Below are 27758 nucleotides of genomic sequence, written 5' to 3'. Positions count from 1 at the left end.
TCACACCGCAGCCTTAACCAAGAAGAAGATTCAAGATTTTTGTTGGGAACTTTCTGACCACCCTCCAGATAGTCCTGACCTTGCACCTAGCAACTACTTCCTGTTCTTACATTTGAAAAAGTGGCTTGGTGGACAACAGTTTGAAAACGATAAGGAACTCAAGACTGTCACTGCCAACTGATTCAATTCCCAGGTGGCGAACTTCTATGCAGAGGGGTTAAAGAAACTGATGCAGCGTTATGAAAAGTGCTTAGAACTTAATGGCGATCATGTGGAAAAGTGAGGTAGATATGTAGTAAACAAACAGTATAAGTAAAAACCTTTTTTCAAGAGTAAATTTCTTTAATGATCAAACAGTCCTTACTTTATGAATATGCCTCACATTATAAGTAAAACTTTAAAGTTTTCAATATTTTTTCCTTCTGAGAAAAAGGCATTTTCATTATAAGATTTCCTAAAAATTTTGTAAAAACTCTTGCAAAAGAAAACAGATGTCGCAAGGATTTTAATATTGCAAGTTACTTTCAATCTTTCAAGTAACTTAAAGACTAAAACATCACTTAGAACTGGGCTGAAAAAAATTAGGATTTGATTGGTCATATATAAAAACTAAAGTACAACAATCAAGATGTAATAATATCATACCTCTAACTGTATTCCAAGATCATTTAAGTCATTCCTAAATTCATCACAACAATGGAATAATTTTCTACTTTGAACTTTTGCATCCTTAAAAAAAAATTAAAGAATATTATAATAAAAAACATGGTATAATATTAAATTTATAAAGAAAATGAAACAAATTTAATTATAACAAGACTAATGATAACATTTATTTAGTCTGAGATTATAATGCCTAAAATAGAATTAAAGTCCAATTACATACATGGCAATTATCCAATCTGATTTCAAGATAATTATTCCCGCAATAGTGCTATTAAGTGAACACCAGTGAACCAAGTACACAAGTAACATTGGAACTAAAAATTTTGTTAATAGTAACTATATGTTTAATCTGACCAGGGTTTTTGGCAGCCCTGTAAAATAACCACTCACTAACAATAAATGACATTTTCTTTCTTAGGGAACATACTAGGCAATAACAATTAATTTTACTTAAAACTAAATACAGAGAATAAGAGGTGATAATAATATCAATTCAAAAAATTTACACATTTAGTTTTTCAAAACATATTCTCTAATTAAATTCTTGCACATGAATCCTGAAACAGACCAATACATCAACCTGAAAAAATAATATCTCCTTTTTAGTAATTTTTTACTTAAGTTACCAACAAAACTTACAGAATTTTTTTTGGAGATGGGTACCATTAAAGTACTTTTAATAAATATATTTTAAATGTATAAAAAGTTGGAGAAAAGGCATCATTCCAGACACAGCCTTTACTGGCCCTAATTGTAGTTGACAGCTCTTTTCCTACCTGGAAAATATCTGTCAAAAAAATATAGAAAACATTATTTTGAAAGTAAAAGGACAACACCAAGATATATAATAAAAGCAAAAGCCAAACAGAATATAAAATACATTCAAATAGTATATTTTATACTAGCTTCCTCGTCGCGGTTTTGCCTGCTCTATATAGTTTACTTTCATTTCTCATTGTGGTCAATTGTTTTTTATTTTATGTTTTTCAGTGACGTAACCAGAGGCACGTGCAGCCAGCCGCACTGCACATACAGCAACAGTGACAAGGGCTGTATTGTTTGAGTCACTGTGCTATACACCAAAAACCCCTTAAAAAATTAAAATTCAAAAAACCCAAAAATGGTTTTTAGATATTTATCTGAAGGGAATTTGCAAGCTTAAATCTACTGAATGTCTCATTTAGTACAGTTGGAAATTGGGATTATTTTCAATCACTGTTCAACATTTTTTTACCTTTCTTTATCTCTTACAGTCAAATTTTGTAAAATCTAGAAATTGGTTTTTGGATATTCACACGAAGATTGCACACCCCAAAAATCAAGCTGTTATCTTCATTTGTTAATGAAAAATTCAAAATATAGCCTGGTTTCAAAATATTCAAAAATCCATTTAACTTTTAAGCTCAGAATTTCAAAAAAAAATCCTTTCTTAGTGTGCACTTACATCATAACAAGAACATTTATGTAAATTTTAATCAAACTATCTTCAGTGATTTTTGCTAGGCATTGATTATTGATTCATGACATGTTACTTTATATATATATATATATTATGATCTCAGTTATATTCTATAGATATTCTTCCTTTAAATTTTTTTTTAAGATAAATGCATGAAATATTAAGCAAGAAATGCCACAACTTTGCTGGAAATAAACCCAAGACTATCTAATGTAGAAGATGACACATCAACCACTACACTGGAGACAACTGGAGCCAAATTACAAAACATAAAAGAAAAATTAATAAATAAACTGACCATAACTCATTAGTTATCAAAATTTCAACTGCATTAACTATCACTATTTCAGAATCAATGCAATTAAAACAGATTTATTTACTACCAAGCTGAGTATTCAGGTTACCAGCAACTAGTTGCTTTATATATTAATTACAATTAAAAAAACATTAAGTATTACTATTCAGCAATAATAGTCACATTAATTCTCACCTCAGAAACATTTTTTCCTGCTGAGTGAATAATCTCTCTTACTTTACAACGGAACTCTACAGCTGTGTCTAATACATTTGAAACAATGCTTTCATTGCCAACTTCCTGAAAATCAACAAACAATTAATAAATAAAAATATTATTATTTGATTTAACAGTCATATCATTACTGAATATGACTATTAAACAAACAACCACTACAGAAATTTAACAAGCATAATGTTAGGTTTAAGGAGTCATTACATTTACTCTTCTGAGTAGAAGCAGTGCAAATAATGCATTGTTTGTCACAGTACAGGTTTTTTATTGTATTTATATGTAGTATCTGCTCCAGTTTTTCTGACAGTTGATATACCTAAAGTATATGAAGTTCAAGTGATTCTATTCACTCTTGAATAGAATCACATGCACTATGAAGGGCTTAGCACACTGATACATATTTGGCTTTGTAAAGAAACTAACAGGAACCACTTTACCTTCAAAGTCTGATCTCGGATCTTGTAATTCTTAGAAATGATTATCCTATTTTTAGTTACTACCAACTGAATGTTAGCATTACTAATAGTCGACCAAAAACGCATTCAACTTTATACTTCTCAAGGGTGTTTAGACTTATTTAGACACAATTCTGCAGTTTGTTTGATGATTTATAACATTAGATGAAACAAAGATTCACACTGGATGCCAGACACTAAGCAGTGAGTGGAAGCGGGCCAAAGAAAGCAAAAATAGCCACATCTGCAGAAAAGTCATGGTTATGGTTTTTTGGGGGATTTTCTAATGTGGTGCTCATAGAAAACCTGGAAAAAGCAGGACCATCACCGAGGAGTATTATGTTTCACTACTGGACCAACTGAAATATGCTAATCAGCAAAATATTCACATCCAACCAAAAAGAAAGTGTTCTTTCCCCACAATAACAATTCTGCATACAGGTCTCAGACTATTATTACAGAATTTCATGACCTATGCTTAAAAGTGACCTATGCAGCATATTTGGCTCCCGGAAATTACCTCCTCTTCCTAAACATGAAAAAATGGCTTGCTGAACGAAGATTCACTCAAAAGATGAGATCAAAGCTGAGACAACAGCTTAATTTGCAGTTACAAATCGCATGATACTGAAGGTATTAAAAAGTTAGAAAGTCATTGGTCTAAATGTATCAAATTGCAAGGCAATTACTTTGAAAAAATATTCTGAAAATCTTGTTTTCTTTGTCAGGCTGAAAACTTTCTGAATAGCCCTTGTATAAGAAGTAGCTAACAATTAATTAGTAATCAGCTTAAGGTGTGATCTAAGAAATGAACAACAAACATAAATAAAGTAAAGAAAAACACATTACATATTTATTTCCTACAGACAGCAAAAGGAATAATATGATAAAATATATCTGCTTCAGTGTAGTTACTGCTAACAGCCATTAATGGAATTTGTCTTAAAAATGTGAGAAAATCTCCTTTAGTATACAAATGAATAACATAAATTAAATCGATGTTATATTTAATATGTATTTTATATTTTAATACGTTTTTACTTATTTACTTTTTTTTTTCTCTTTATATTTAGATCTTATATTTCAGACTACCCTCCATTAAACCTTTGACATGATATAGAAGATTATATAAACTATAAATATTATCTCTAGTTCCACTACTTTTTTGAGAATTCTCTTTATTTAATTTTAGCAACTGAGTAATGTTATTCAGACAAAATTACTTTTACTTTATGCAACTCAAAAATGATGAATTTCAAAATAGTAACATTTTAAAGTGCGATAAATTAAAAATATGATTAAAAATATACATACCTTATTTACATAATCTAAATTTAAACCCCATTTTCTTAGAGTTTCTTTGACAAAATATGAAACAGCAGCAACTGCAGCAGGTCTTCGAACAATATCCTAAAAATGAAACAAGTAAGAATCACAAAAATGTAGTGAATATCACAAATTTTCAAATACCCATCTCACATGCATACATATGTAATAAAAGAATAAAATAAAACATGAAACAGTCATAAGATTGATATGATATGACTAACATGAGTAGTGGGGAGTATTTAAGTAAAACTGTCAACTGATTTACAAAAATTTCTGTAAAATAACTTACACTGTATGTTTGGTAAGAGTACAACATTACAAGAACAAAAAAAAAATAGTATCAGAATAAAATCCCTTTTTTTAAGAATGAACTACCAAATTATTATTGCCTTAGAGATCAAGAAGAAAACAAAAATAATTAATTCAATGCATAATTCCAGATAAAAAAAAGAGTAGAATAAGAAATGTGTTACTTATGAAAAAAGTAGATTTGTAAGAAAGTTTCACAAAAATAACACAAAGAAATCGATAAATGTGTATGTAGATATATGTATCACTCTAGAAATATTAAACAAAAACAGAAGATATGAAACTAAGATGGGTGTATAAAGTGACTCAACCTAAACACAAAAACAAGGCTAAAGAAAAAAATTACAAACAATAAAAAGCACCATATTTTATGAAATAAAAAATTTACCTAATCCTTCCACTAATTTTAAAAATAAAAACAAAATGGAATCATCATTAATATAAAATAATAAATCCTAATAAACAATTTAACAAAATAAACATTGTGTATGATAAAAAGTGCTTATGTGCATTATATTAACAAAAATTTTGTTTGTCATGACAATCTCATCAAGCAATAGCATAAGGTAGAACAGAAATTACTTTGCTACCTTACAGAATCATAGCATCTGCAGATGAGAAACAGATACCAAATTCACTATGAATTTGGCTATTATGGCCAATCAGGTAGTCTTTATGAACTATTAGGAATACATGGGTGAAGACAGTATCTTCAGCCTAGAGCTTCCTCAGCATACAACCTTGGATTGATGAACATCAAGGTAACACTGTCTTTAATATAGTGGAGTTACCAATCATACCACATAATTCAGGCTTTCCGTTTTCAATGATGAACTTCTTGGTCACAATCACAAATTCCTTTTGTCTTTTAGTCTTTTTGTTCTAGAATCAGATTACTCATTTCCAGATATTCCATAATGAATGAAAGAAACAATACTACTTGCTGTCCATGGCAACATGTTAAAATATTAAACCTACAACAATCAGTTTCTCTGAGAATGGTAGTGCTCATATTATAAAATAATATTGAGAACTTTGTATGATAAATACTATTCACTCCAATCAAGCCAAAAAGGTCAGTCAATTATTATTTTGGTATGGCAAATATTATTCTAGCTTCTTCTTTTACTGAAATTGGTATTTTCCCAGGCAGGTAGTACTTGACTAATCTAATAGAAGAAAATGTTGCTTTTTCAAATGAAACCAGAAGATGAAGATTGTGAGGTATTTGATTGTATTACAATCATTTAGCATGAAGCAGAAGGAGGTAGGTACAAATATAAAGACTATTTTTAAATGAAAAATATTATAGAAAAAAGTATGAATTACTTGAAATTTCTGATTGCCAATAAATTATTTTAAAAGGAAGAATGGAAGTGGTGATATTGAAAGTTTTTTTTATATTATAATTGAAAGCTATCTGAGGATGGTGGCTGTGATAAAATGATGAATCACTTTAGTAACAAATATGTTATTCTTCATTTAAAGTAGTAACTTTTGCCTTACTGTATAGTTCACATTTGTAAAAAAACCACAGCAAACAATTTTAATAACAGAGCTCAAGTAGACGTTACTGATTTACAATCTTATAAAACTGGTTTTAAATGGTTTATGAATTACTATGATCATGCCCTAAATTTCTATGCATCTAACCCCTTAAGAATAGGCATTTGAATTAAAATAATTTTAGATCATAGTTACCATTCACATAACTTCAAACTAACAAATGTACTACTCATTTCAGTGAAATAGTGGCAACAGATAATAGTAGCCTATAAATAACATAACCAATAAAGTAAGTAACAGAAGCTATCTACCTGCAACTGAGTTAGCCATACAATCTGCCAAGCAAATAGCACATTCATTAAAAGAAGCTAGAACATTATTTGCCAAGGCAGATAGTAATTGACTATTTTAATTCAGGCAAATAACATCTGCTTGCAATATATAGGTGATTTTCCATACCATTAGTAAAATTATTTAGTATCCTACTAATTAGAGCCCATGGCAATTTATCCTATAGAACTGCTCAAATAAATTTCATTCAAGAAATTACTATTTAATAAACAAATTCATAAGTTCCCTGTGTATGACAAAAATACTATATGATATAATCCTATATGACTTTGTTTGCACAGAATTTCTTCATTATTAACATGTCTGAAGCCCAGTAACTTAAGAACTAGTGTTACAGAATACGTTAACATAATACCTGTGATTTATTGTAAATCATTTCATTCGTAGCAGAAATAAGTTCCAGTAAATTTGAAAGAGCTTTTGGTGTATTAAAGTCATCAGTAAAATTTACATACATCTCATCTTTTGTTTGCAGCAATTTCTAAAAGGAATAAAATCACAAGTCTTAACAATATTAACTACACAAACAAAATGTTTACTACTCTACCTTTTTTAATATGAAAGTTACAACTTTCAGTCCAATAAAAATAAAAAAAAAAAAAACAGCAAATATGACAAAATAAACAAAAGAAAATAATTATTTTTCATTATTTCTGTCAAATCATTAATTCATAAAAGCTCCCTGTCCGTGAAGGTAAAACAGAGCCAAAACATACAGCCTCATTGGACTACTTAGTTACTTAATTACACAGTTACATAATTAGCCAGAAAATATAGATAATAATTTTTACCTCTTGCTGGCTGAAAGGTGTAAGTTCGGCAGTATTTAAATATATATATATATATATATATATATATATATATATATATATATATATATATATGTTTTTGTCTCATCTATCATCTGAAAAAATTTTACATTTTTATACAGGGATTTCAAATTATATTTAATTTACTTTTAGTATTCTCTCATATATTTTTTTTTTCAAATTGTATTTTATTCAATTTATTCATTGTAATAACAAATATTTTTTAATTTATTATACATATTTTAATTACATTACATAATACATACTCATCTTAGTAAATTGTGATTAAGATAACATTAAATTATAGTCTAATTATCCTCCCAGAAAAATTATTTTAAGTAATTATTTAAAATTTATGTTTGAACATTTTATCTCTGATCAGAATCAAGGTGAGGACATGAAATTATGCAAATAGCGTCTCGAAACAGTTTATGCAAAAGTACCTCTGATCAAAACTATAATGAAGGGATGTGGTCCTCAACATAGACATTTTTAAAATGTCATAGGCATTTCTTGTACATTTATTAACTAATTTCACTGCAGTTTACTTTAAATTAAGGGATTCATTACATGATAAATTCAAAGAAGTATAAAAAACAAACATTCTGGATTCAAACTGTTAAAACTGGTATACCTCAATTTTCAAATGGAGTTTACAAAATATCAATTTTATACTTTTACAATCTAGTTTACAGACTAATTTAAATTATCAATTAATTGCAAATAATCAAAAAAACATTTTTTATAAAAATCAATGATTTTTAAAAAGAAAATAAGAATATAATTCTAACATAAATAAATAGCTGTCATGAAAAATAAAAAACAATTTAAATTAGACAAGAATTGGAAAATAAGTTGACAACAGATTAAAAAGAAAAACAATTGAAATACATTCATAAATTTATTAATAAACAACAACAAAGAAAATTTCCATCCTATCACCAAAGAATATTTATTTTGTTAGTAGTAATAATTAGTTAATTTAACTAATTATTACTACTCAAGTTTATTGCTTATTATTTTTATTACAGCTTTTGTAGTGATCTATGCAAGTTCAGAACAGATGTAAAAATAATAACATTAAAAACGAGGAAAAACATATGAATTATTATTATCTTAGTAGATAATGAAAGCAGTGCTTGTTACCATTTTTGAATATATTTTAAAAATGAATTACAAGTTTAATAATAATAATATGAACTTAAATTAAATGTATTAGTTCCCTAAGAGAATAAAGTTTTTGAATTGCATACATACATACATTTTACTCATTTTGTAAAAAAATTTAACAAATTGAGGTCACAATAAAATTTAATTACTGCAAGAGAAGATTAAAATTAAGTACAAACAATATGTTAGAATAAAAAAAAGTAGAAATGCCAATTCTAAATTGACTGTGGAAAATTTTGCCAGTGCCAAAAATAATCTTACTATGTTAATAATATTATAAGAACTGCTTCCAAGGATACCAGACATCACTGACTGATGATGGTTGAGAGGTAAATTCATACATTGCCATTTTTTGTATAATTTTTTTTTAACTATAATATATACAACAAAGTTAATATTTACAAAGTAATATGTGGAAAGAGCATGTGCCAGTTGGTTATTCAATCTTGGGGGTGACAACCTATGCACTTCCCAACAGCTACACCGGCCAATATTTTTATGAAAAATGATTACAAAATCACTAGTATCAAGGAAACTTACTCTACAATATTATAAAAATCAGAAAAAAGTGTTTGATTGTAACTGTGACACAATCACAAAAAGTGCTTCAAAACCAAAGTAATATATACTTTGCTTAACTTGGTCAATAACATTTTTTTAAGCTGTTTTTTTATTATAGACATTTTTATATTATAAGCAATAAAGATTTGGTCTTATGTTCATTCTGATGAAGCAGAAATACAGTGAGACTGCTAAAAGAAATAATGAGAAAAAAGGAGAAATTAGTAATAATTAACTTTAATAAAGTAACGTTTAATGCATGTGTATATATGTGAGAATGAGTATGAGTGCATATTTATGTGAAAATATATGTATAATACGAACCTTTAAAAGAGATTCTTCATCAACAGATCCATGATTTAGCAGACCCTTCACATAAGCATCACATGTATGTATAAAAGATTCCATTCTTCTATAAATACCAGAAGCAGTTTTAATGGCATCATCATTGAACACAAATCCTGTAAATTTTTAATATAACAAAAAATTTAAATAATGAATATGCTTTCATGATACTACACAAGATCATACACATTTCGCCCACCATGATGCAGTCACTCCTATACACAAAGAATCTATCATGATGCAGCTACTTCTGTATCTGTGTATTCATTGCATTGATACTTAATTGCACAATATTCCCTTATCTTCTTGTCTTTTTCCCCTACATACAAGATTCCCCTATCTTTGTAAAATGATATTTTACTCACTTCTCTATTTTAAAAATAATTTCCAAATACTATCACTTTTTGCAGTTGACTTACATTCTATTCACAATATATACTCAAGAAATGCTTTGCAGTGGTATGGAAATTATATTTTTAACTTCAGGGAGTACAATGATGGTACTAATACCTTATTTACTTCTCTTTTTTTCTCGCTTTCACTAACAAATAACAAGGTCCTTCAATCCTAACCTGTCTGTATACATTAGTATGCTGTTGTATTTTTGTATCTACAGTAGCAGCTTCAGATCTTTCTTTTAACAGTATGTTGTTTGTTGATCCTTAACGTATTGTTATTTTCTAATCCTTTTTCATTACAGCTTACTAGTGATGCTGATTTTAAATGTGCAATTCTGTTTTTTTTTTTTGTAGTTGAATTTCATCAATATGAACACTTGATTACATCAAATTTATTATTCTAAAAATGGTAATTTTATTTTTAAGTATTAAAAATTTTCTTGAAAAGGGGAAAATTATTTTTTGGGTTTACTTTTCACAGGAAAAACATGTTAGTTGAAGTATATATTATTAAAGTAAACTTATCAAAAAATAAACATTTTCCCTTCTTTTGTACAAGTATTCTTTGTTTTCATTCTTTTTACTCTTCTTTCTTTTGCAAACAACACTCATTTTAAAGTTTATTGTTCTTTTTTTTTAATTTGATTATATTTTTTGCAACTAATCATTATATTCCTTTTTTTCTACAAATATGAAAATTTAGATAAAACATTCTAACTGAAAAAAATTAAGTAGAGCATATTAATAATTAAGAGTATAAATTAATTTAGAGTTTAGACAAATTTGTCAACTTTTTAAAAAAAATATGTGTGAAGCTTTAAACATACTTCATGTAACAATTAGCCTTTTTTGATAATACAAAAAATTTCCAATTAATTTCTGGGGTTAAAATTTAAGTATAAAGTTGACATAAACTGAAAGTAAAGACATCTTTTAAATTAGATCTTTAGAATTATGTTTCAGAAATGTTCCACACTACAATCACCAGTCTTGTTAGTTTTCTATTTTTGTTATTTTGCTTTTTAATTACAGTTTATTTTTTTAATTTTATTTAAGATTAGTTGTTTTACATTTATTTTAACATTGTATTATTTAAAGATACTAAATTTACACATTATATATTAATGTATCTAACTACACATAAGATATATAAAAATTTAGTGAAGAAGCATACATTCTATAATATATGTACTACTGTATCAAAAAAGCCTGTTGTGCAATTTTTACTACATAAATTCAGAATTTTATTAAAAAAATTGTTACTAAAGAAATAATACAGAATTACAATAAAAAAGAATTTACACAGCATAGTGGTAGTTAGCTCATGCGGTGATGTTTTATTAAAAAAAAAAAAAAATTATTTTCTTTCATGTTCAATAAAATTAATAGAGATAAGAAATAAAACATACCATTTCTATAAGGTGACATTAGACACATTATTCTGAACTCATTAGAAGAATTACTTTTCAAAAAGTTGTCAATACTTATGGTGTTTTTTAGAGACTTTGACATTTTTTCGTTACCTTTTAACTGCAAATGCCCTGGAACCAAATAAAATAGTTAGTCATAAAACATGTAAAGAGTATTAACTTAAATTAACTACTTTTTATAAGCAACATCTATCTGTGTAAACGCCCACACACTTTCCATCTCCAGTTTAATAATGCAGTGGTACTGATCAAGTCATCAATATGCCATATTAATATAGTTGTAGTGTTTATTGTAAAAAAATATAAAAATAACTGTGCTCTGAAACATTTTTTCTACCACCCTCAACAGCACCCCATCTGCTCCCAGTAGTACCAGTTAGATGATAATATTTTCAAGTGCCCCTGGGGCGCCGTTCGGAAATCAGGGAGGAGCGCAATGGGGTGCCATCATAATATCTCGGCAACAGCTCGTCCGATTTTCACGATTCAAACAGCGTATGTATCAGCAGGTCAAGCGCTAACTGTTTAACACATCAGGTACATTCTTTATTGACCGGATCTTGGTTATCTGGAAATTAAATTGTTTAGCTCTATGTTTTGATTGCACTCACCCACCGTAAAATGTATCGATCCGATCTTTCGCTAAATATGCTCAAACCAGTGCACTAGCACAGTTGTAAAGGACAAACTTATGAAGACTAAAAATTAGAAAATATATAGAAAAAACTTTTCAAAAACCAATCTTATATTAAATGCACTAAAAATTAGAAAATAAAAAATATGTAAAACAAATTAAAACACCAATCAAATTAAACGCACTAAAAGTAATTTTAGAACGGCATCTCAGAATAGATTTCACAACAAGCTTTGATGGTGATATGTGGTGTATTATGTGAGTCATTGCTCAAAATTAAAAATATGATGATTTTTCCAATTTTTTTCATATGTGTGATGAATGGCCTAAAGAGTGGGGTGTAAACATGAGCATCCCATTCGTTTGCGAGGAGAAATGAATTTTTTTCGAAGCTATTTCACCAGTAATTCATTACGTAACACATTCTACAACTTCTTTGAGGTCACTAACAAACATTCCAACTGCAGCTTCTCCTGACATGTAATTAAAAATGTGTAAAATTCTTCCCAATGGCAGTGAATGCCTTTTCCACATAAATTACACATAATATGCAAAATAATAAAATCAATTCACTACCATTAGAATAGAGCTGACAAGAATTTAGTAATTTAACATGAATACATTATTTTTAAAATTTCACGTAAACCTTCAACTACTTTCAAGAATTGAAACTCAAGGAACGCTACTTGGACGATAACCTTATACTCTTTGGATACTCACAATTAACTAGACAAGTTTTAACTGCAAATACAGTATAAATTAGAACAGAATCATTTACAAAAACAAGTTAGTCTCTGAATGAATCAGGAATGGTTTATATAAATAGAGATCTAATGTTTTGAATGACACATCATTCGGTTATTATTTACACAAACCTGAATAAAGACATTTTTCTTATGTATGACTCATAGCCTAGGCTAGCGTATGGTTGTTTACCACTCCCAGAACAAAGGGCAAAGAGCATAGCATAAACAGTAGACATCAATCTTGTGAGTGTTTGGCTTGGATATTTGATACAATTATAAAACTACAGATAAATGCATTTAGGCCTAAACACTAAACCCAACGGTTTGGTCTAGTGGTGAACACATCTTCCCAAAACAGCTGATTTGGAAGTCAAGAGTTCCTGCGTTCAAGTCCTGGTAAAGTCAGTTATTTTTACACGGATTTAAATACTAGATTGTGGACACCAGTGTTCTTTGGTGGTTGAGTTTCAATTAACCACACATTTCAGGAATGGTCGAACTGAGACTATACAAGACTACACTTCATTTACACTCAGACACATCATCCTCAATCATCCTCTGAAGTATTATCTGAATAGTAACCAGAGGCTAAACAGGAAAAAGAAAGAAAAGGCCTAAATACTAATCAGTAACAGCCAATTAGTCTGCATAATATTGCATAACATATCTATTTCAGTATCTAATAAAGAAATAAGTTATTAATTTAATAATATAAAAATTCAGAATTAAATAATTAACTAATAAATATAAAACGTGAATTTGTTCATTGATTGAAATAAACAATAGTCGTACCATATATATACTATCTTTAATCGAGTAGTATTATAAACCCATGCTCATTAGGCAGCAAAATATACAGCTGTGCTGTTCACCAGATCTGTGCCAATTCAGCTTGGACAATCTATACAGATTTAATAAGATTTAGTCTTCATCCTACTTTTAATTGTCTAATATCATTTGAATAACATTCAGTCTGTATCTTTACTTCATAGGTACTTTATCAAATTGTTATATATCTTTGAAGGAATAAGACAATCTACGAACAAGTTTTTTTTTTAAATGTCTGTTGTAGTGTTTGAATAAAAACAGAAATTATTATGGTTGTGTAAATTATAAAATTCTATTTAAAAAATAAACAATTATTATCAGTTTAGTCATGTTTATCTGAAACAGAGTTCAAACCTTGGCCACTGCTCAAGATTTAGCTCCTATTTCTCACTGACCAAACCAACAATAGAATAAAAATGTTATTTCTGTTACGAATGAAATTTTTTTTTTTTAAGAAGTTATCTTCAGTTTTAGATTTCAAACAGTCTTATACAGGGCCATCTTCTAATTAATGAAAAGTTTATTTGTACAAGTTCATTAATACCTGAAAACATTTAACACTTGGAATGAAATATTTTAAAATTATGTAAAGAGGACTGTAAAAAAGGAAAATAATCACATCTGATTATGTGATATTAATATACTCCATGAGCAAGTATAAGCTTTGACAAGCTACAAACCACAAAATATATTATATGGAGGTCACCTTTTAAATTTTTACAAACGACCACTAGATACTGATATGTGACATTACTATTGTCGTAAAATTTGCCTTTTTTTATTGTTACAACAATGGCAGGTCAGAAATCGGCCAAGTAGATTGTTTACAGTGAGCACTTAAAAAAACAGTTTTGTGAAAAAAAAAATGGAAATTTCATGTGAAGATTTTCTTTGGATGATTTTTTACAATTTTACTAAGGGCCTAACTCAACAACAATGCCTCAAATTGTTTCAATCAACTTGTGGTAATGAATTACCATCAAAAAAGACTATTTACAATTGGTTTGTAAAATTTTGTCTTGGTTGTGCTTCTGTCACCGATGAATTTTATGAAAGTCAACCAAAATTAGTTTTGTTCCAAAAAATAATAATGCTGTGCAACATGATGGAAGAGGATCGGGATGTGACTTACTGTGAATAATAATGGCATCCTTAGGTATATTGAAGACTACAGTACATTCAATTTTGCATAAACATTTAGCTGTGAAAAATATCTGTTCCCATTGGATTCCGCATAATTTGACTGAAGCCCAAAAACAGGCTCTTGTGAACTAGTGTAAAGGAAATGCTCAAAAAATTTGATTGAGGAAATGCAAAATTCATGTACAACATCATAACAGGAGATGAAACTTGGATAGATTTGTACAAGCCAAAAACTAAGCAAAAATTAACTGTTTGGGTGTTCCAAGATGAATTGAATCCAACAAAAGTGGTTTGTTCTAGAAAACTTCTAAGAAAGTGCCAACTCTCACACAGCATATCAGACAACTTTTGACATTATTTGACAGAGAAAAACATTTAATTAATGTCTCACTGCCCGTATTCACCTGATTTATCGCCTAACAACTTCTTTTTGTTCCTGAATGTCAAAAACAAATGTGACAGCAATTTTCATCACCTCAAGACGCTGTTGAATCCTTCCAAAACAATGTTTTTGAGGTATCAACTTCAAAATGGAAAAAACTGTTTTGAGAATTGGTTCAAACACATGCAAAAATGTATAAATCTTAAAGGAGAATATTTTTAAATCCATAAAACGATTTGTACCAAAACTTTTTTCTAACATTGTTTTTGTAAAACTTAGAAGGCAACCTTCATAAAAAGATATCTGTGATCAAATTTGACTAGCAGAAGTTTTATAAAAATATTTACAAATTTTGTAACATGAACCGAGTGGTTTATTAAATCACTACATTGATGATTCTGCTGGGTATTTTACTATTTTTTATGATGGCTCAATTCTTCATTATTTCTGATATATTCATTGTTTCTAGATTTTAATTTAATAAAGGCAGTAGTTGTATTAATATGCAGACGACTTAATAATAAAATTAGTTACTATATAAATAGTTTGCATGTTGATTTCTCATTCAAACAGACACACACTAGATTTCCAACAAGATTCTCATATCATAAGAGAAAATTCATGACAAAAAATTATAAAAAGAATTCTTTAGAGTTATATATATCAGTCAATAGAAATAAACAAAGCAAATAATAAAAAAATAATTTTAAAAAGAGAAATAAGTTTACATACCACTGTGTATCCAAAAATTTACCCATTGATCAACACTATGATGAGCACAACTCTGTGCTTCCTCATTCTCATGATGTGGGAATTTTAAGTCTACACCTCCTGAATGTATATCAAAGTTAGAACCAAAAAATTCACTGGAAAGATTACAAAAATAACTAACACACTGATGTAACTGCAAGGAGTGAGATTTTTAAAGAAAAATAGTATTTATAAAAGTAAGTACCTTAACCCAGGGGTGCATAAAATGTTTTAGCACACCAAATATCCCCAGAACACACTTTTTTTCACTAAAAATTTCCCCAATCGCACTTTGCAATACTACTACCCACATTCATGTAGCTAATATTGTAATTTCCTGTTCAATATTAGAAGCCTCTACATTAGATATTGATTTGAAAGAAAAAACCCTTGATATTTGTGCAAATTCTGTTAGCTTTGCCTATGTTGTGTTGGTAATGTGTGTGACTAATAATGATTGTTAAACATTCTCCTAGCTTTCACCAGTTAATACTGATTACTATACATTGTAATGTGTAATTTATTTTTATGTAAATAATGACAATTTGATTTTGGCTCAAAAATAAAAGTTAAAAGTATCAATGAAGATCTCATATATTTAACAAAACATCAAGAACTGATAGATACTTACATATGTATAAGCTATTATTCTTTTTACATTTCTTCCTTTGCCTACAGTTATTTTGGAAAATTATCATTTAAAAATTAAAGTTTTCCCTATCTTGATAGGGAAAATGAAGTTTAGATATTAGTTTGTTGGGCCTGTCAACAACTATAGAGGTTTTGTAAACCTTAAGCTGAGAGGCAGCTGAATATCTGGTAAAATGGTATTTTCCTCCATTAAAATGTCTGTCTAAACTTTCTTTCAGTAAATTAGAGGCTTTATGTACAGGAGGCCCATTCCAAGAAACAAAAACATAATGAAACAGGCTATCAAAATTAATATTACTGTTATGAAGGTGGTTTCCTATTAGACACAACTGACTCACACACTGCTTCACTACAAACTTTCAAACTGTTTTCTAACAAGAAAATTATTTCAGGTATTTGATCATATAGTTCACAGTTTGTAAATGCCTTCAGAATAAATCTGTTATCTTTCAAGCAGAGAAGACTTCTTCAGTCGACCTTTTCATGAATCTTGAGAGAAAATGTCTTTAAAGTAATCCAATTGTAAAATTTTGCTTTTTAATGTTTTCAGCTGTTTTAATAGGACTTCATGATTTTAGGTACAACCTTAATTTTTATTGGGCTATTCTATAAGTTTTATAATACACTGGTCGATTTCATATCCAGTTTCTTCTAAACAAGTGCTACTAAAACAAAGTTGCATATCTTTCATGATACTTGGTTCTTTGATTCTATTTTCCAGATTCCCAAGAATCAGCGCACACAGGTTTTCTCTTGGTCTTTTGAATTGATCTTCAGTAAATGCTGTTAGTTGACAAACATTCGCTTCATTTGTTTCTTCATCCTGCAACTCTTGGTCTCTTTTTGTTTGGGTTTGACTGGATTATCATAGCTTTATTCCATTAGTATAGTTTTTAAACACATTGTTTTGCAAACAGTTCACTGCTTTGAATAAAAATGGAAAATTTTGCTCTGTTAGCTTTCCACTGTTCAGTTCAGTTTTCACATTTTGAAGACTGATTCTAAGCAAACCATAATAATCAAAAACAGTCCAAATACAGATCTTGACACTGAGCTGTACAACTGAACTTGGGTCAGTTCTTCTTCTTGAATGATTAAGTTCACCAACACCTGCTTCATTTAATACATTAAAACTCAACGTTCTTTCAAAATACTTACCCCCCTTACCATCTTTTATAGCATTATATGCTGGTCTTGAGGCTCTTAGTCCAATTTTTTCATGATCTTTCTAACGTTCTTTGTCCAGACAACTTTGAAAATTCAAAGCACCATTTGTAGACAACAGAATTTAAATGGTCAATTGAATGAGTTTTTAAATTCCTAAATTGTGTACTCTAATTACTTTGCATCATGTGATATTCATTTGGCAGTGTAAGTATCCCAAACATACTGGTTTTTAGAACTGTAACATTTTTGGTGATATGTTTGTAGTTTGATATACATGGCATACATAAAACTTTGTCACCTTCCTCTGTTAAACATGACATTAAATGATAGATTTCATTACAAAATTTACTTACCCTGATAAGTTTTAATTTAACTTCAAACTCTTCAGATAATTTTTGTGTCGCTTCCACTGTAGGTTTTGGTTTGGATTTTTCCTGCTTAATTACAAGGAATACAGCATCAAACTTTTCATTTAGACTTGTTAAAGCTGATACTATGTCAAATAACTGCCCTTCATAATCACTTTCACTTCTTTTAAAAAAAGCCACATCAGAGGATTTTGGGCAAGGTTTTGATAGTTCTACAGGGTGGTTGGCTGGTTTTTCATCAATCTTTATTTTTTCCTTTTATATTGTTCATTATCAGATCCACAAAAATTTAACATCTTCCTTCGATTTTTCAGGACCTGCTGGTGGTACAGGTTCAGGTTCAATACCACTTGTCACATTTAATGGTTTGAAAAAATCAGAAATGCTTCCTTGGTCATTTGTTCTGAGTTTTTCATCAGGATGAAAAACTACTATACTACTATACTACTACTACTATACTATTACTTAGGTGGTAAATACAAAGTTAAATATTATGTTTAATTAGTTTTAGTTCCAATTGCCTACCACAGTCACTATTGAAAATATTACAAAACATGATATGCTATATACTTAAACATCACACTAATAAACAACTGCGGCAGAAAAAATTATTATATAAACTTAAACATCACAGAAATACACAACCACGACAGAAAGGACAAGATAAGTTGCCTAGTCCATTTGCTACTCATAAACTGACAGGGTCGAAGTGAGAGGTATGAGATGACAGGTTGCGACAGACGATCTGGCAACCGTATAACCCCACCCCCACCACCCATATTTATGCAATGAAAATGGAAACAAACAAATGAATCATCACTTCATATACATCTTACTGATAAAGACTGATTTTGAATTTTGGTAAGTAGTTGGAGTTAAGAAATGAAAAACATTAATAATATCTATGTATTAAGTACTTTTGTATTATATGGTTTAATGTGATTTAGTTGTTATCGCTTGAATAATATCATTTGTATGAAGCTAACAAAATTTGCATAAAGGTACCATAATAGTTATTAATACCTAAAGAAGGTATTAGAACACCAACTGTTTGTAGCCAGTAAAAAATCAGGAAACTGCAACTTATCAACCGGCACAAAATTATCATATCAGCAGCTCAGACGTACAATATTTAGTGCAGTGAAGACTAAATAGGTACCCTGCTCAACTTGCAGCAGAAAGCAAATAATACACTTTGTGTATGTGTACATATATATATATATCATAAACAAACCGATCAGGCTGACCTTTGTTTCCATTCATTTCTTATCTGCCCACTCTGGGCTAAATGTCTGTAAGTAGGCAAACTTCTTAATTTTTTCTTAAAATAATTATTTTTCCTTATAAAAAAAAATTGTTTGTGAATTTTTTCCCCAGCCAAAATTTCCCCCGAACCTCGTCTGGGCATTCGAACATATTCTGCACCCCTGCTTTAACCACTGTATGAAATGATAACTATGGATATAACTCACACAGGGAAATCTTTACTAAGGTCACCTTCCAAGTACAGAAAAGTATAATCAATGTATAGGTTTTACAATACTTCAGTTCCTTGAAACAGGATTTTCTAATGAAGTACGCCAAACAGTAGACACGAAAATGTGTTGAAAAAAATAATTCATAAGGTTAATTGTAATGTGGGTTATAAAAGCTCATGACACTGTAATCATATTGATTATACTTCTTAATCATATGTTATGTTTTTATTTCTTATGCTTTTTTTACATGGAAGCTTTCTCGTTTTTTTTTTTATCTATAGAAGGTGGAAAGTGATTATATTCTTACTTCATGAGCTGTCATTCACATATCACCTTGATTTTTTTATTCAACCAGATATGTATCAATTAGTTCTGATTTTACACAAAGTGCAAATCAAAACATTCTGTACTCATTCAAAATAGGACTGTTTTTATAAAACAGGGTATCTTGAAGGAAAAGTGATTCTTAGTTTAAACACAATAGTGATATAATCACTAGTGGATGCAGTATTCTTATTGGTAATCTAAGTTCCAACAAAGGAGAAATTAAGTTTGTTACTATTGAAGGAAATATGTATATGAAGAAAGTGGAGTTGTTTTAAACTTTATTCTTAGTATTTTATAACAAAATGATGAGAACTTTGTAAATGACAATAATAGATCTTTACTATAGTCATGAGGCATGAACTATAACATCTGACGGTCACCTTTTACATATAAAATCTGTTTTATATAAAATTTTGTTGCCTCTTAAACATTTAAACAAGTGAATTTTTTACTGTATCCAACTTTACATTTCAAATACGTATATCTTTACACCAGAAAACATAAACTCCACTAAGTCTCACCATCTCCAATATGGAACACTTCTAAATAATTCAATACAGATTCATTCAGGAAAAAACAGATTATAACTTATTCCAACAATCAGAATACCTCATCTTCTTAACTAATCACAAATTTAAAAACAGATTTACATCAATCAGAGCAAGGAAAGGAACTGACCAATAAGAATTAACTAATTTCAACCAATGACTTCTCATTTTTTGTAGCAAATCATAACAAGGAAAGGAAATGACTATGAATGTACCAAATTTTGACCAATCACAATACATAACTCCTTTGACCAATTGCGAATCTGAACACTTAACACCAAATTCCAACCAATCACAAACCACATTTTTATCCTTATGTCATAAGGACTTACACATGAAACCACTCTGAGAACTGTTAATTTTGACAAATCATAATTTGAATTATCTTGACTGTTATCATATTAGAGTTTCTGATAAATTAATAAAATTTAGTATAGTCAGTTCACCAACTGGTAGAATCATGACTGTACTAATAACCGTAATAACTGAAAAAACCAATTATAATTTCTTATATATAGTATGACTTTAATTTAATACATGAAAATTTATAATTCAATGGATTTAATCTTTTTGATGGATGCAAGCAAGAAGAAGATATTTATTGTAGTTGATAAGGATAAGTTAAGGTATTATGAGTTTAATTTTTATTTATGGTTTTCTATTTGTAAAACTAAAAGCAATTTATTTTAATCAGATTGGAATTAAGTTTGGCAAATCTATTTTTTTCTGTTTAGACCCTGGCAGTATCTGAATATTAGTTCTTAGGAAATGGGAGTTACATTGTATGAGTTTATTGCTAAGGAAATGAAATGAATGCAGTTCCACCCACTCTCAGAGGTGAACATAACATTCATTATATCTTCAGGGGAGTACTCTTCCCTGAAGGGTCGCATTGGGGCGCATCTAGTACACCCCAGAAGTGTGTGTTCAGCATTATCAACCTGCCCACAATAGTGACAGTATGGGGTTGTCCGCCTACCTCTATTACACTGGTATTCATTGAACGATCCATGACCCAAAAGCCACTAGACCATCCAAAAGGTCAATTTCACCCCAAAACTACAAAGTCTAGTCTGCTAAACGACAAAATTTGTTAAAATTTTGTAAACCTACTGCATTGCAATTTCTGCTTTTCAATATAACCACAAAAAATATTTTTTATAATTTTCATTGACTACACAAATGCAAACGCTTACAACTTGCATATACACATAATACTAAAGCTATAACTTAAGGTTGGAAAGCTTAATAGAGCTTAAAGCCTATATACATCAACAATTTTTGCAAAATAGTCTGCATGTCTTTCTCAACTTAATCTTCTGTAAATGTAAAACCTATACAAGGCCTAAGAATTAACACTATAGAAAACAAACATTTCTTGTAAGTTTTAAAAAATAAACAATAAAATTAGTTTTAAAAATGAAAAACATTGTGTTAAAGTTCACAAAACGTTTAATACCCACATTCTTACAAATTAATAGATTATGATTTTATGTATAATAAATATATTAAAACAGGATGATAACAAATGAAATACACTCACAGTAAAATAATTATTTTTCAAATACTGAGATTATTACTTACATGGTTTAACAGAAAATTTTTTAAAATTTGTATTAATAAATGTTCTATGCATGCACCAAGAGTCATACAACAGATGCGTCATGACATGAGTATGCTATATGATAGTCCAATTTAAACCAAACACATGAAAGCATTTCTCACTCAATATTAGCAACAGCATTGTTGTGCAAGGTAATAGTTTCAGCAGGAAGGGGAAAGAAATTTAATAACTTTGTTTTTACAAAGCTCCACAAAAAGTAGTCATAACACACTCAGTCTGGGCTTCTAGTGGCCAACATATCAACACCAAGTTTTCATTAGCTGTACGGTCAATTCAAGCGCTTGTAAGCGGCTCTAACTTATATGAGAATAAATTTGTTAGCGTCTTCCTCAAGTAGAGAGATTAGCAATTTACTTAATATGTCAAAACAAATTTTTCCAGTACTTTGTATTTGTGAAAAAACAATGGTCCATACCTTTTTAAAATAAAACGCCTAAAACGTGTTCAGTTTAGGCAAATCCCACATATTCTGCCTATTGAAACTGAAAGTAAATGCTGATGCTAAGCTTCTTTACATCCAATTTTAAAATTGAAAGATAATTCAAGATTTTATCATAAGCATTGCTTAAATGTTATTGAAATCTCAAACCTACAAAAAGTCAGTTTATTAATTAACAGGCATTTGTATTAAAATAAAGAAATTTTTTCCTCTATTTTAAAATTAAAGATGGGATGAAATTATGAAAAATATCATACCCATGATGTGTACTGAACTTATAATCAGTTGAATGAGAAGCCAACAAGCTGTCCACTATACTAACATAATAATAAATAAAAATAACTACATAATAAATTGAAAAAAGTCACCTGGCTATAGCAGAACACTCAATGTGCCATCCAGGTCTTCCAAAACCCCAAGGGCTTTTCCAATAAGGTTCATCAGATTTTGCTGCTTTCCATAATGCAAAATCTAATGGGGACTGTTTTTCTTCGTCTATATATTGTGAAATATTCTCATCTGAAGCTGATCCAAATCTATTATATCTTTCATATTTTGAGGTTTGAAAATAAACAGAACCTACAACATTAAGATAAACTACAATTAAAATATTTCAACTATTTATATGTAAACTAACAATGTCATGTAACCACATCTTTATAGCATAGTCTTAATTAACAATGTTGTTTTACTGTTGTTTCTTGTCAAAAATGCTAAATATATTTACATTAATTTTGTTTAAAAGTACAAAATTTTATATGTGTTCATCACATTTGTATACAGATAGCATCACATTAGAAGTCCTTGTTAAAAGAATTTAATTAGTTAATGCTATCAATATATTTTATTAGTACATTGCATTTAATAACGAAATTTCTTTTTTTTTCTTCCCAGTAGAGAAAATCAGTAATAGAAAAAAATGACAGAAGGCAAGATAATTGGAAAAAGAAGCGAAGGAAGAATGTAAGTTTCATTTCCACCATCGTCACCCTTATAATATAGTTTATCAGTATAATCATCTTCCTAAGATCACCATCATCACCGATATTTTTTAAAAACTGTTTCAGTTCTTTATCTGACATGGTTTTTTCTTCATATTCAACCTTCATCTCTACAGTTTAAAAAAAAAATACCACTAAGAAAAATCCTAAGGATAGTATGCTACAAGCGAGTATCGACCACCGTATGTATGTATGTGTAAGCCAACGTACTCCTCACACAAAGCTGTCTGCTTTGAGAAATAACTATACAATAGGTTCTACCATAATGAATGGATATGTATAATGGTAGTTATCTGATTATCCATTTTTGACTCTAAGACTAAAAGCTATGGAAAACTACAGTTGAGCACCCAGAGGAATATATTTTTTTTTTTATGCCTTTTCTTTTTTATTAAATCCTTATGATGGCTTACTCATTGACAAGATAGTCTGTAGATAAAGTAGTCTTTCAGTTAGATCATTGAGTGAGAACAACTTAAAAAGAGGTCATTAGAATATATAAACTGACATTCTTTAGATTGGAGTGTGGATTGTTAGAAGATTAAATAAAGGTCATAGGCCAAATAATTTGAAACAAAATAATGAATAGGTTTAAGCTATATATTATAGGTATTAGTGAGGTGAAATGGAAAGATGGACAGTTTTTTGGTTAGTTATAAGCTAATTAACACAAAATTAAAATACAGGAGTATATGGAGTATGCAATTACTAGCAACACAACAAAAGAATTATTTTAGTTAGCATACATTTAAAGTTTAAGCCTGCTACATGACTGGAGATCTATTATATGCCAAACCTTTTAGCAGAAGTTGAAGAGACAGAAAAAAAATGCATGATCTAATCAATTACATAACAGGAAATTATATTTTAATCATTCTTGTTCTCCTTCTATGGCATTCCAAATCAGGAATGCCATAGCAGAAGAAAAAGAAGGGGAGGTAGTTAGAAAATGTTAGCTAGGTCAAAGAAATGAAAAACAAACTGGCCTTTTAGAACTTTCCATAAATTATAAACTAGTGATTATGGTACCCTTCCTAAAACTCATAAAATATCACATGGATAAGACAGGAGACACAAGATATCAGATAGATTATGTAATGGTTCGGGAGCTATTTCAGAACCACATTATGGAATGCAAAACATACCCAAGAGCAGAAGTTAATTCTGATGAAAAATTATCATGATAAAGTGTAAATTGATGTTTAAGAAATTAAATAAGAAAGTGAAGATAAAGAGATGTGAGACAGACAATCTACAAGAAAATTACTACAAAATTAAAATTTTTGCAAAGCAGGCTTACAGTTGTTACACAAGATTTGTTAGAAAAACAAATTAATTAAATTAAAAAAAATAGTTATGGGAGAAGGGGGTACTAAGCAAGAAAATAACAGTAGGTAGAAAACCATGGACAACAATAAATGTCCTAGAACTTTTTTTTTTTTTTTTTTTTTTAGTTTTTTTCTGGGAAAAAAACACTTTGGCAGTATCACTGCCCAAACATAATGTATGTGTTTTAAAAAAATAAATTTTAAAAATTAAATAAAAACACTCAGAAAACAAAACATGAAATATAAAAACAAAACAATAAATAGAACAACAAAAATAAAAATAAAAATTTAAAGTAGAAATTTAAAAACAAATTAAATATTAAAAACAAGGACAAAACAAAAATCTTAAACTAAAATGTTAAGACAAAACATTTAACTACTGCAAAAAATCCAAAAACACTATTAAAAAGTATGTAAAACATTAACACTTCGAAAAAACATAAACACCTGTCCAAAACTTCTTTATTATGGCCCAGGATTTGACAAAAATTCTTGGGTAATTTAAATTTACGACGCAAGGCCTCAATTCACAAGAATGAGATGCGCAGTCAAGCAGCTGTTGCATCGCATGCATACTAGTGCATTTACTGCTGACATAAGATACTCGTGAGTAGATATGTCCTATCTGCAATCGGCAGAGGACCACTTCCTCACGACGAATTTTCCTGTATGAGGAATCCCATAGCAACACAGAACCCTTAATGTGCCAAAGTTTGTTATCTACGGTAGCCGTCCAGCCATCTTGCCACTTTGCACGAAGAGTGAGTTATACACAGTTAATAAAGTTGGATGTAGTAACACAGATAGTGTAGGATGGTTGACTACATGCGTCTTTAGCAGCAGAATCTGCACGTTCATTACCCGGAATCCCCATATGGCTAGGGATCTAGCAGAAATTCACTTGGGATGATTCAACTTGGCGATAGCATTGTAGATTTCAGTGACGATAGGATGCCAGGAATAAAACTTTTCTAAAGCATGGAGAGCATTATATGAGTTGCTATAAATAAGGATATGACAGCACTTAGGGTTAATGATAGTCAAAGCCTTATTTACAGCATATAAATCACCAGTAAAGACACTCGTAATACCAGGTAGACCAAACATATAGGTTCAGACATTAACAATAAATGTGCATCTAATGGTATCATTCTGTTTTGACCCATCTGTGTTTATCACTGCGTCCGGGTATGTCTTGGAGAGAATATGATGAAACATTTTCCGAAAGAAAATAGGTGGTGTTGATTCTTTATTGTATTTTGTGAGATCAAACAGGAAAATTTATAAGGTTAATTTTCCATGGAGGATATGAACATGGATAAATAGGAAACATTGAGGGTGTGTCAACATTCAGAAAGTGCAGCAAACGTCGGGCATGAATACCTACAGGTGCAGTATAACATGTTTGGTTCTCATATCTTTAAATATAAGTATTTCCAAGTTCTGCATCAAAATCCAAGTGATTTGGCTACCCCCTAAGGCAGGTAAAATAAGATGCTTTTATCTGGTTGTCTATCCTAAATTGATGGCTCACTGCAGTCAACAATGATGCTTACAACAGGGCTTGATCTAAATGCACCAGTAGCAAGCGGAAGGAAAGCATGATGTACAGCACCTAGCATTTTAAGTATGGTATTATGCACTGAAGAGTAGACGACACAACCATAATCCAAATGGGAATGAACTACACAACATACACAACCGACTGGCACCCCAGTTGGTATTGCTAAGGACTAGGAGTATATATAAAAGTTTGGAACACCTCGGTTATCTTTGATGTGTTTGAACCAAGTAAGGCGGCTATCAAAAAACAAACCTAAAAATCTGACAGCAGGAGAGACAGCAATTAGCTCTCCACTGAGAGAGTGCAAAAGTACAAAACTTGTGGAATAAAGGGGTCTCACAGGCGAGAAAAGACTACACATTTTGTTTTCTCAGGTGAAAATGTAAAGCTGGTAACTTTGGACCAAGCTTCAAGGTGGGATATAGTGATCTGCAGTAGTCTCTCCACTGTGGTTGTTGAACAGGGTTGCAATATATACAGCAAAATCATCAACAAATACAGAACATGAAACAGGCGTCTGTACACATTTAGTTATACTGTTGATGGCTATAGATAATAAGGTGGCACTTAACACATTCCCCTCAGGCACTCCATTTTCAGAGTCGACGCTACCCAAGAGAGAATCTCCAACACGAACACGGAAAGTTCAGCCATTCAGAAAGTCCCTAATACAAGCAAGCATATTGCCCTTGACACCAAATTCTTTAGGGTGTTTAGAATACCACGTTACAAGTCTGTGTCGAACGCCTTCCTGATATCAAAGAAGTTAGTGACGAGGCACTGGCATAGTAGGAAAACATTTTGAATAGCTATTTCCAATGACACTAAATTGTCGATGGAGGATCATCATTGTCAGAAGCCACACTGCTCTGGAGATAAAAGGCCATGTCTCTCCAAGTACCATGTAAGTCTGCAGTTCACCATCCTCTCCATTACCTTGCATAGGACGCTTGTCAAGAAGATAGGGTGGTAGCTCGAGGGGCTTTCTTTGTCATTACCCGACTTAAGTACTGGTATGACAATGGCTTCTGACCAATGGGTGGGAAGACTTGTGCAGGGAATAGATCATTATAAACGTTCAAGAGATGTTAATGCTGAATGAGGAAGGTGCGACAGCATACCGAGATGAACATTGTCAGGTCCAGGGGACATGTCACGCAAGTTTGTAAGAGCGTATGACAACTCAATGAATGCAAATGGAGGATTTAATTCACTGACCAAATCACCAGTTCAACAACAACCTTTCCATCTATATCTTGTACCTCTGAAATTTGTTACCATATTATGAAATGAGACACCAAGTGGATAGTATTTGCTAACATAGTTGCCAGCACAGCAGATGATGAAAGGAGTTCTCCTTCATGAAGAAGCCTGAGAATAGACTGGTTTGGTGACCCACAAATTACACAGATAATGTCCACACAGCAGACATAGGAGTGGTGTGTGAGATGGTGCTTATGTAT

At 30.2% G+C, this 27758-nt stretch overlaps 1 protein-coding gene across 1 annotated transcript in view; it reads right to left on the bottom strand.

Annotated features, from left to right (window-relative positions):
• The window catches only part of CysRS-m (cysteine--tRNA ligase-like protein, mitochondrial), a 45601-nt gene that overhangs the window by 5674 nt on the left and 12169 nt on the right, over positions 1-27758 (bottom strand). Inside the window, exons 3-10 of the mRNA XM_075371393.1 lie at positions 22771-22981; positions 15783-15916; positions 11297-11428; positions 9469-9605; positions 6960-7085; positions 4424-4519; positions 2616-2720; positions 646-729 (exon numbers count right to left, since the gene is read on the bottom strand). Of these exons, the coding sequence (XP_075227508.1) occupies positions 646-729; positions 2616-2720; positions 4424-4519; positions 6960-7085; positions 9469-9605; positions 11297-11428; positions 15783-15916; positions 22771-22981 (1025 nt within the window). The remainder of the gene's footprint in view (positions 1-645; positions 730-2615; positions 2721-4423; positions 4520-6959; positions 7086-9468; positions 9606-11296; positions 11429-15782; positions 15917-22770; positions 22982-27758) is intronic.

The sequence above is a fragment of the Lycorma delicatula genome, chromosome 7 (genome assembly GCF_047948215.1).
Source record: "Lycorma delicatula isolate Av1 chromosome 7, ASM4794821v1, whole genome shotgun sequence".
Lineage (NCBI taxonomy): Eukaryota > Metazoa > Arthropoda > Insecta > Hemiptera > Fulgoridae > Lycorma > Lycorma delicatula.
The sequence above is the reverse complement of the archived record's forward strand: the minus strand, read 5'-3'. Positions and strand labels throughout refer to the sequence as shown.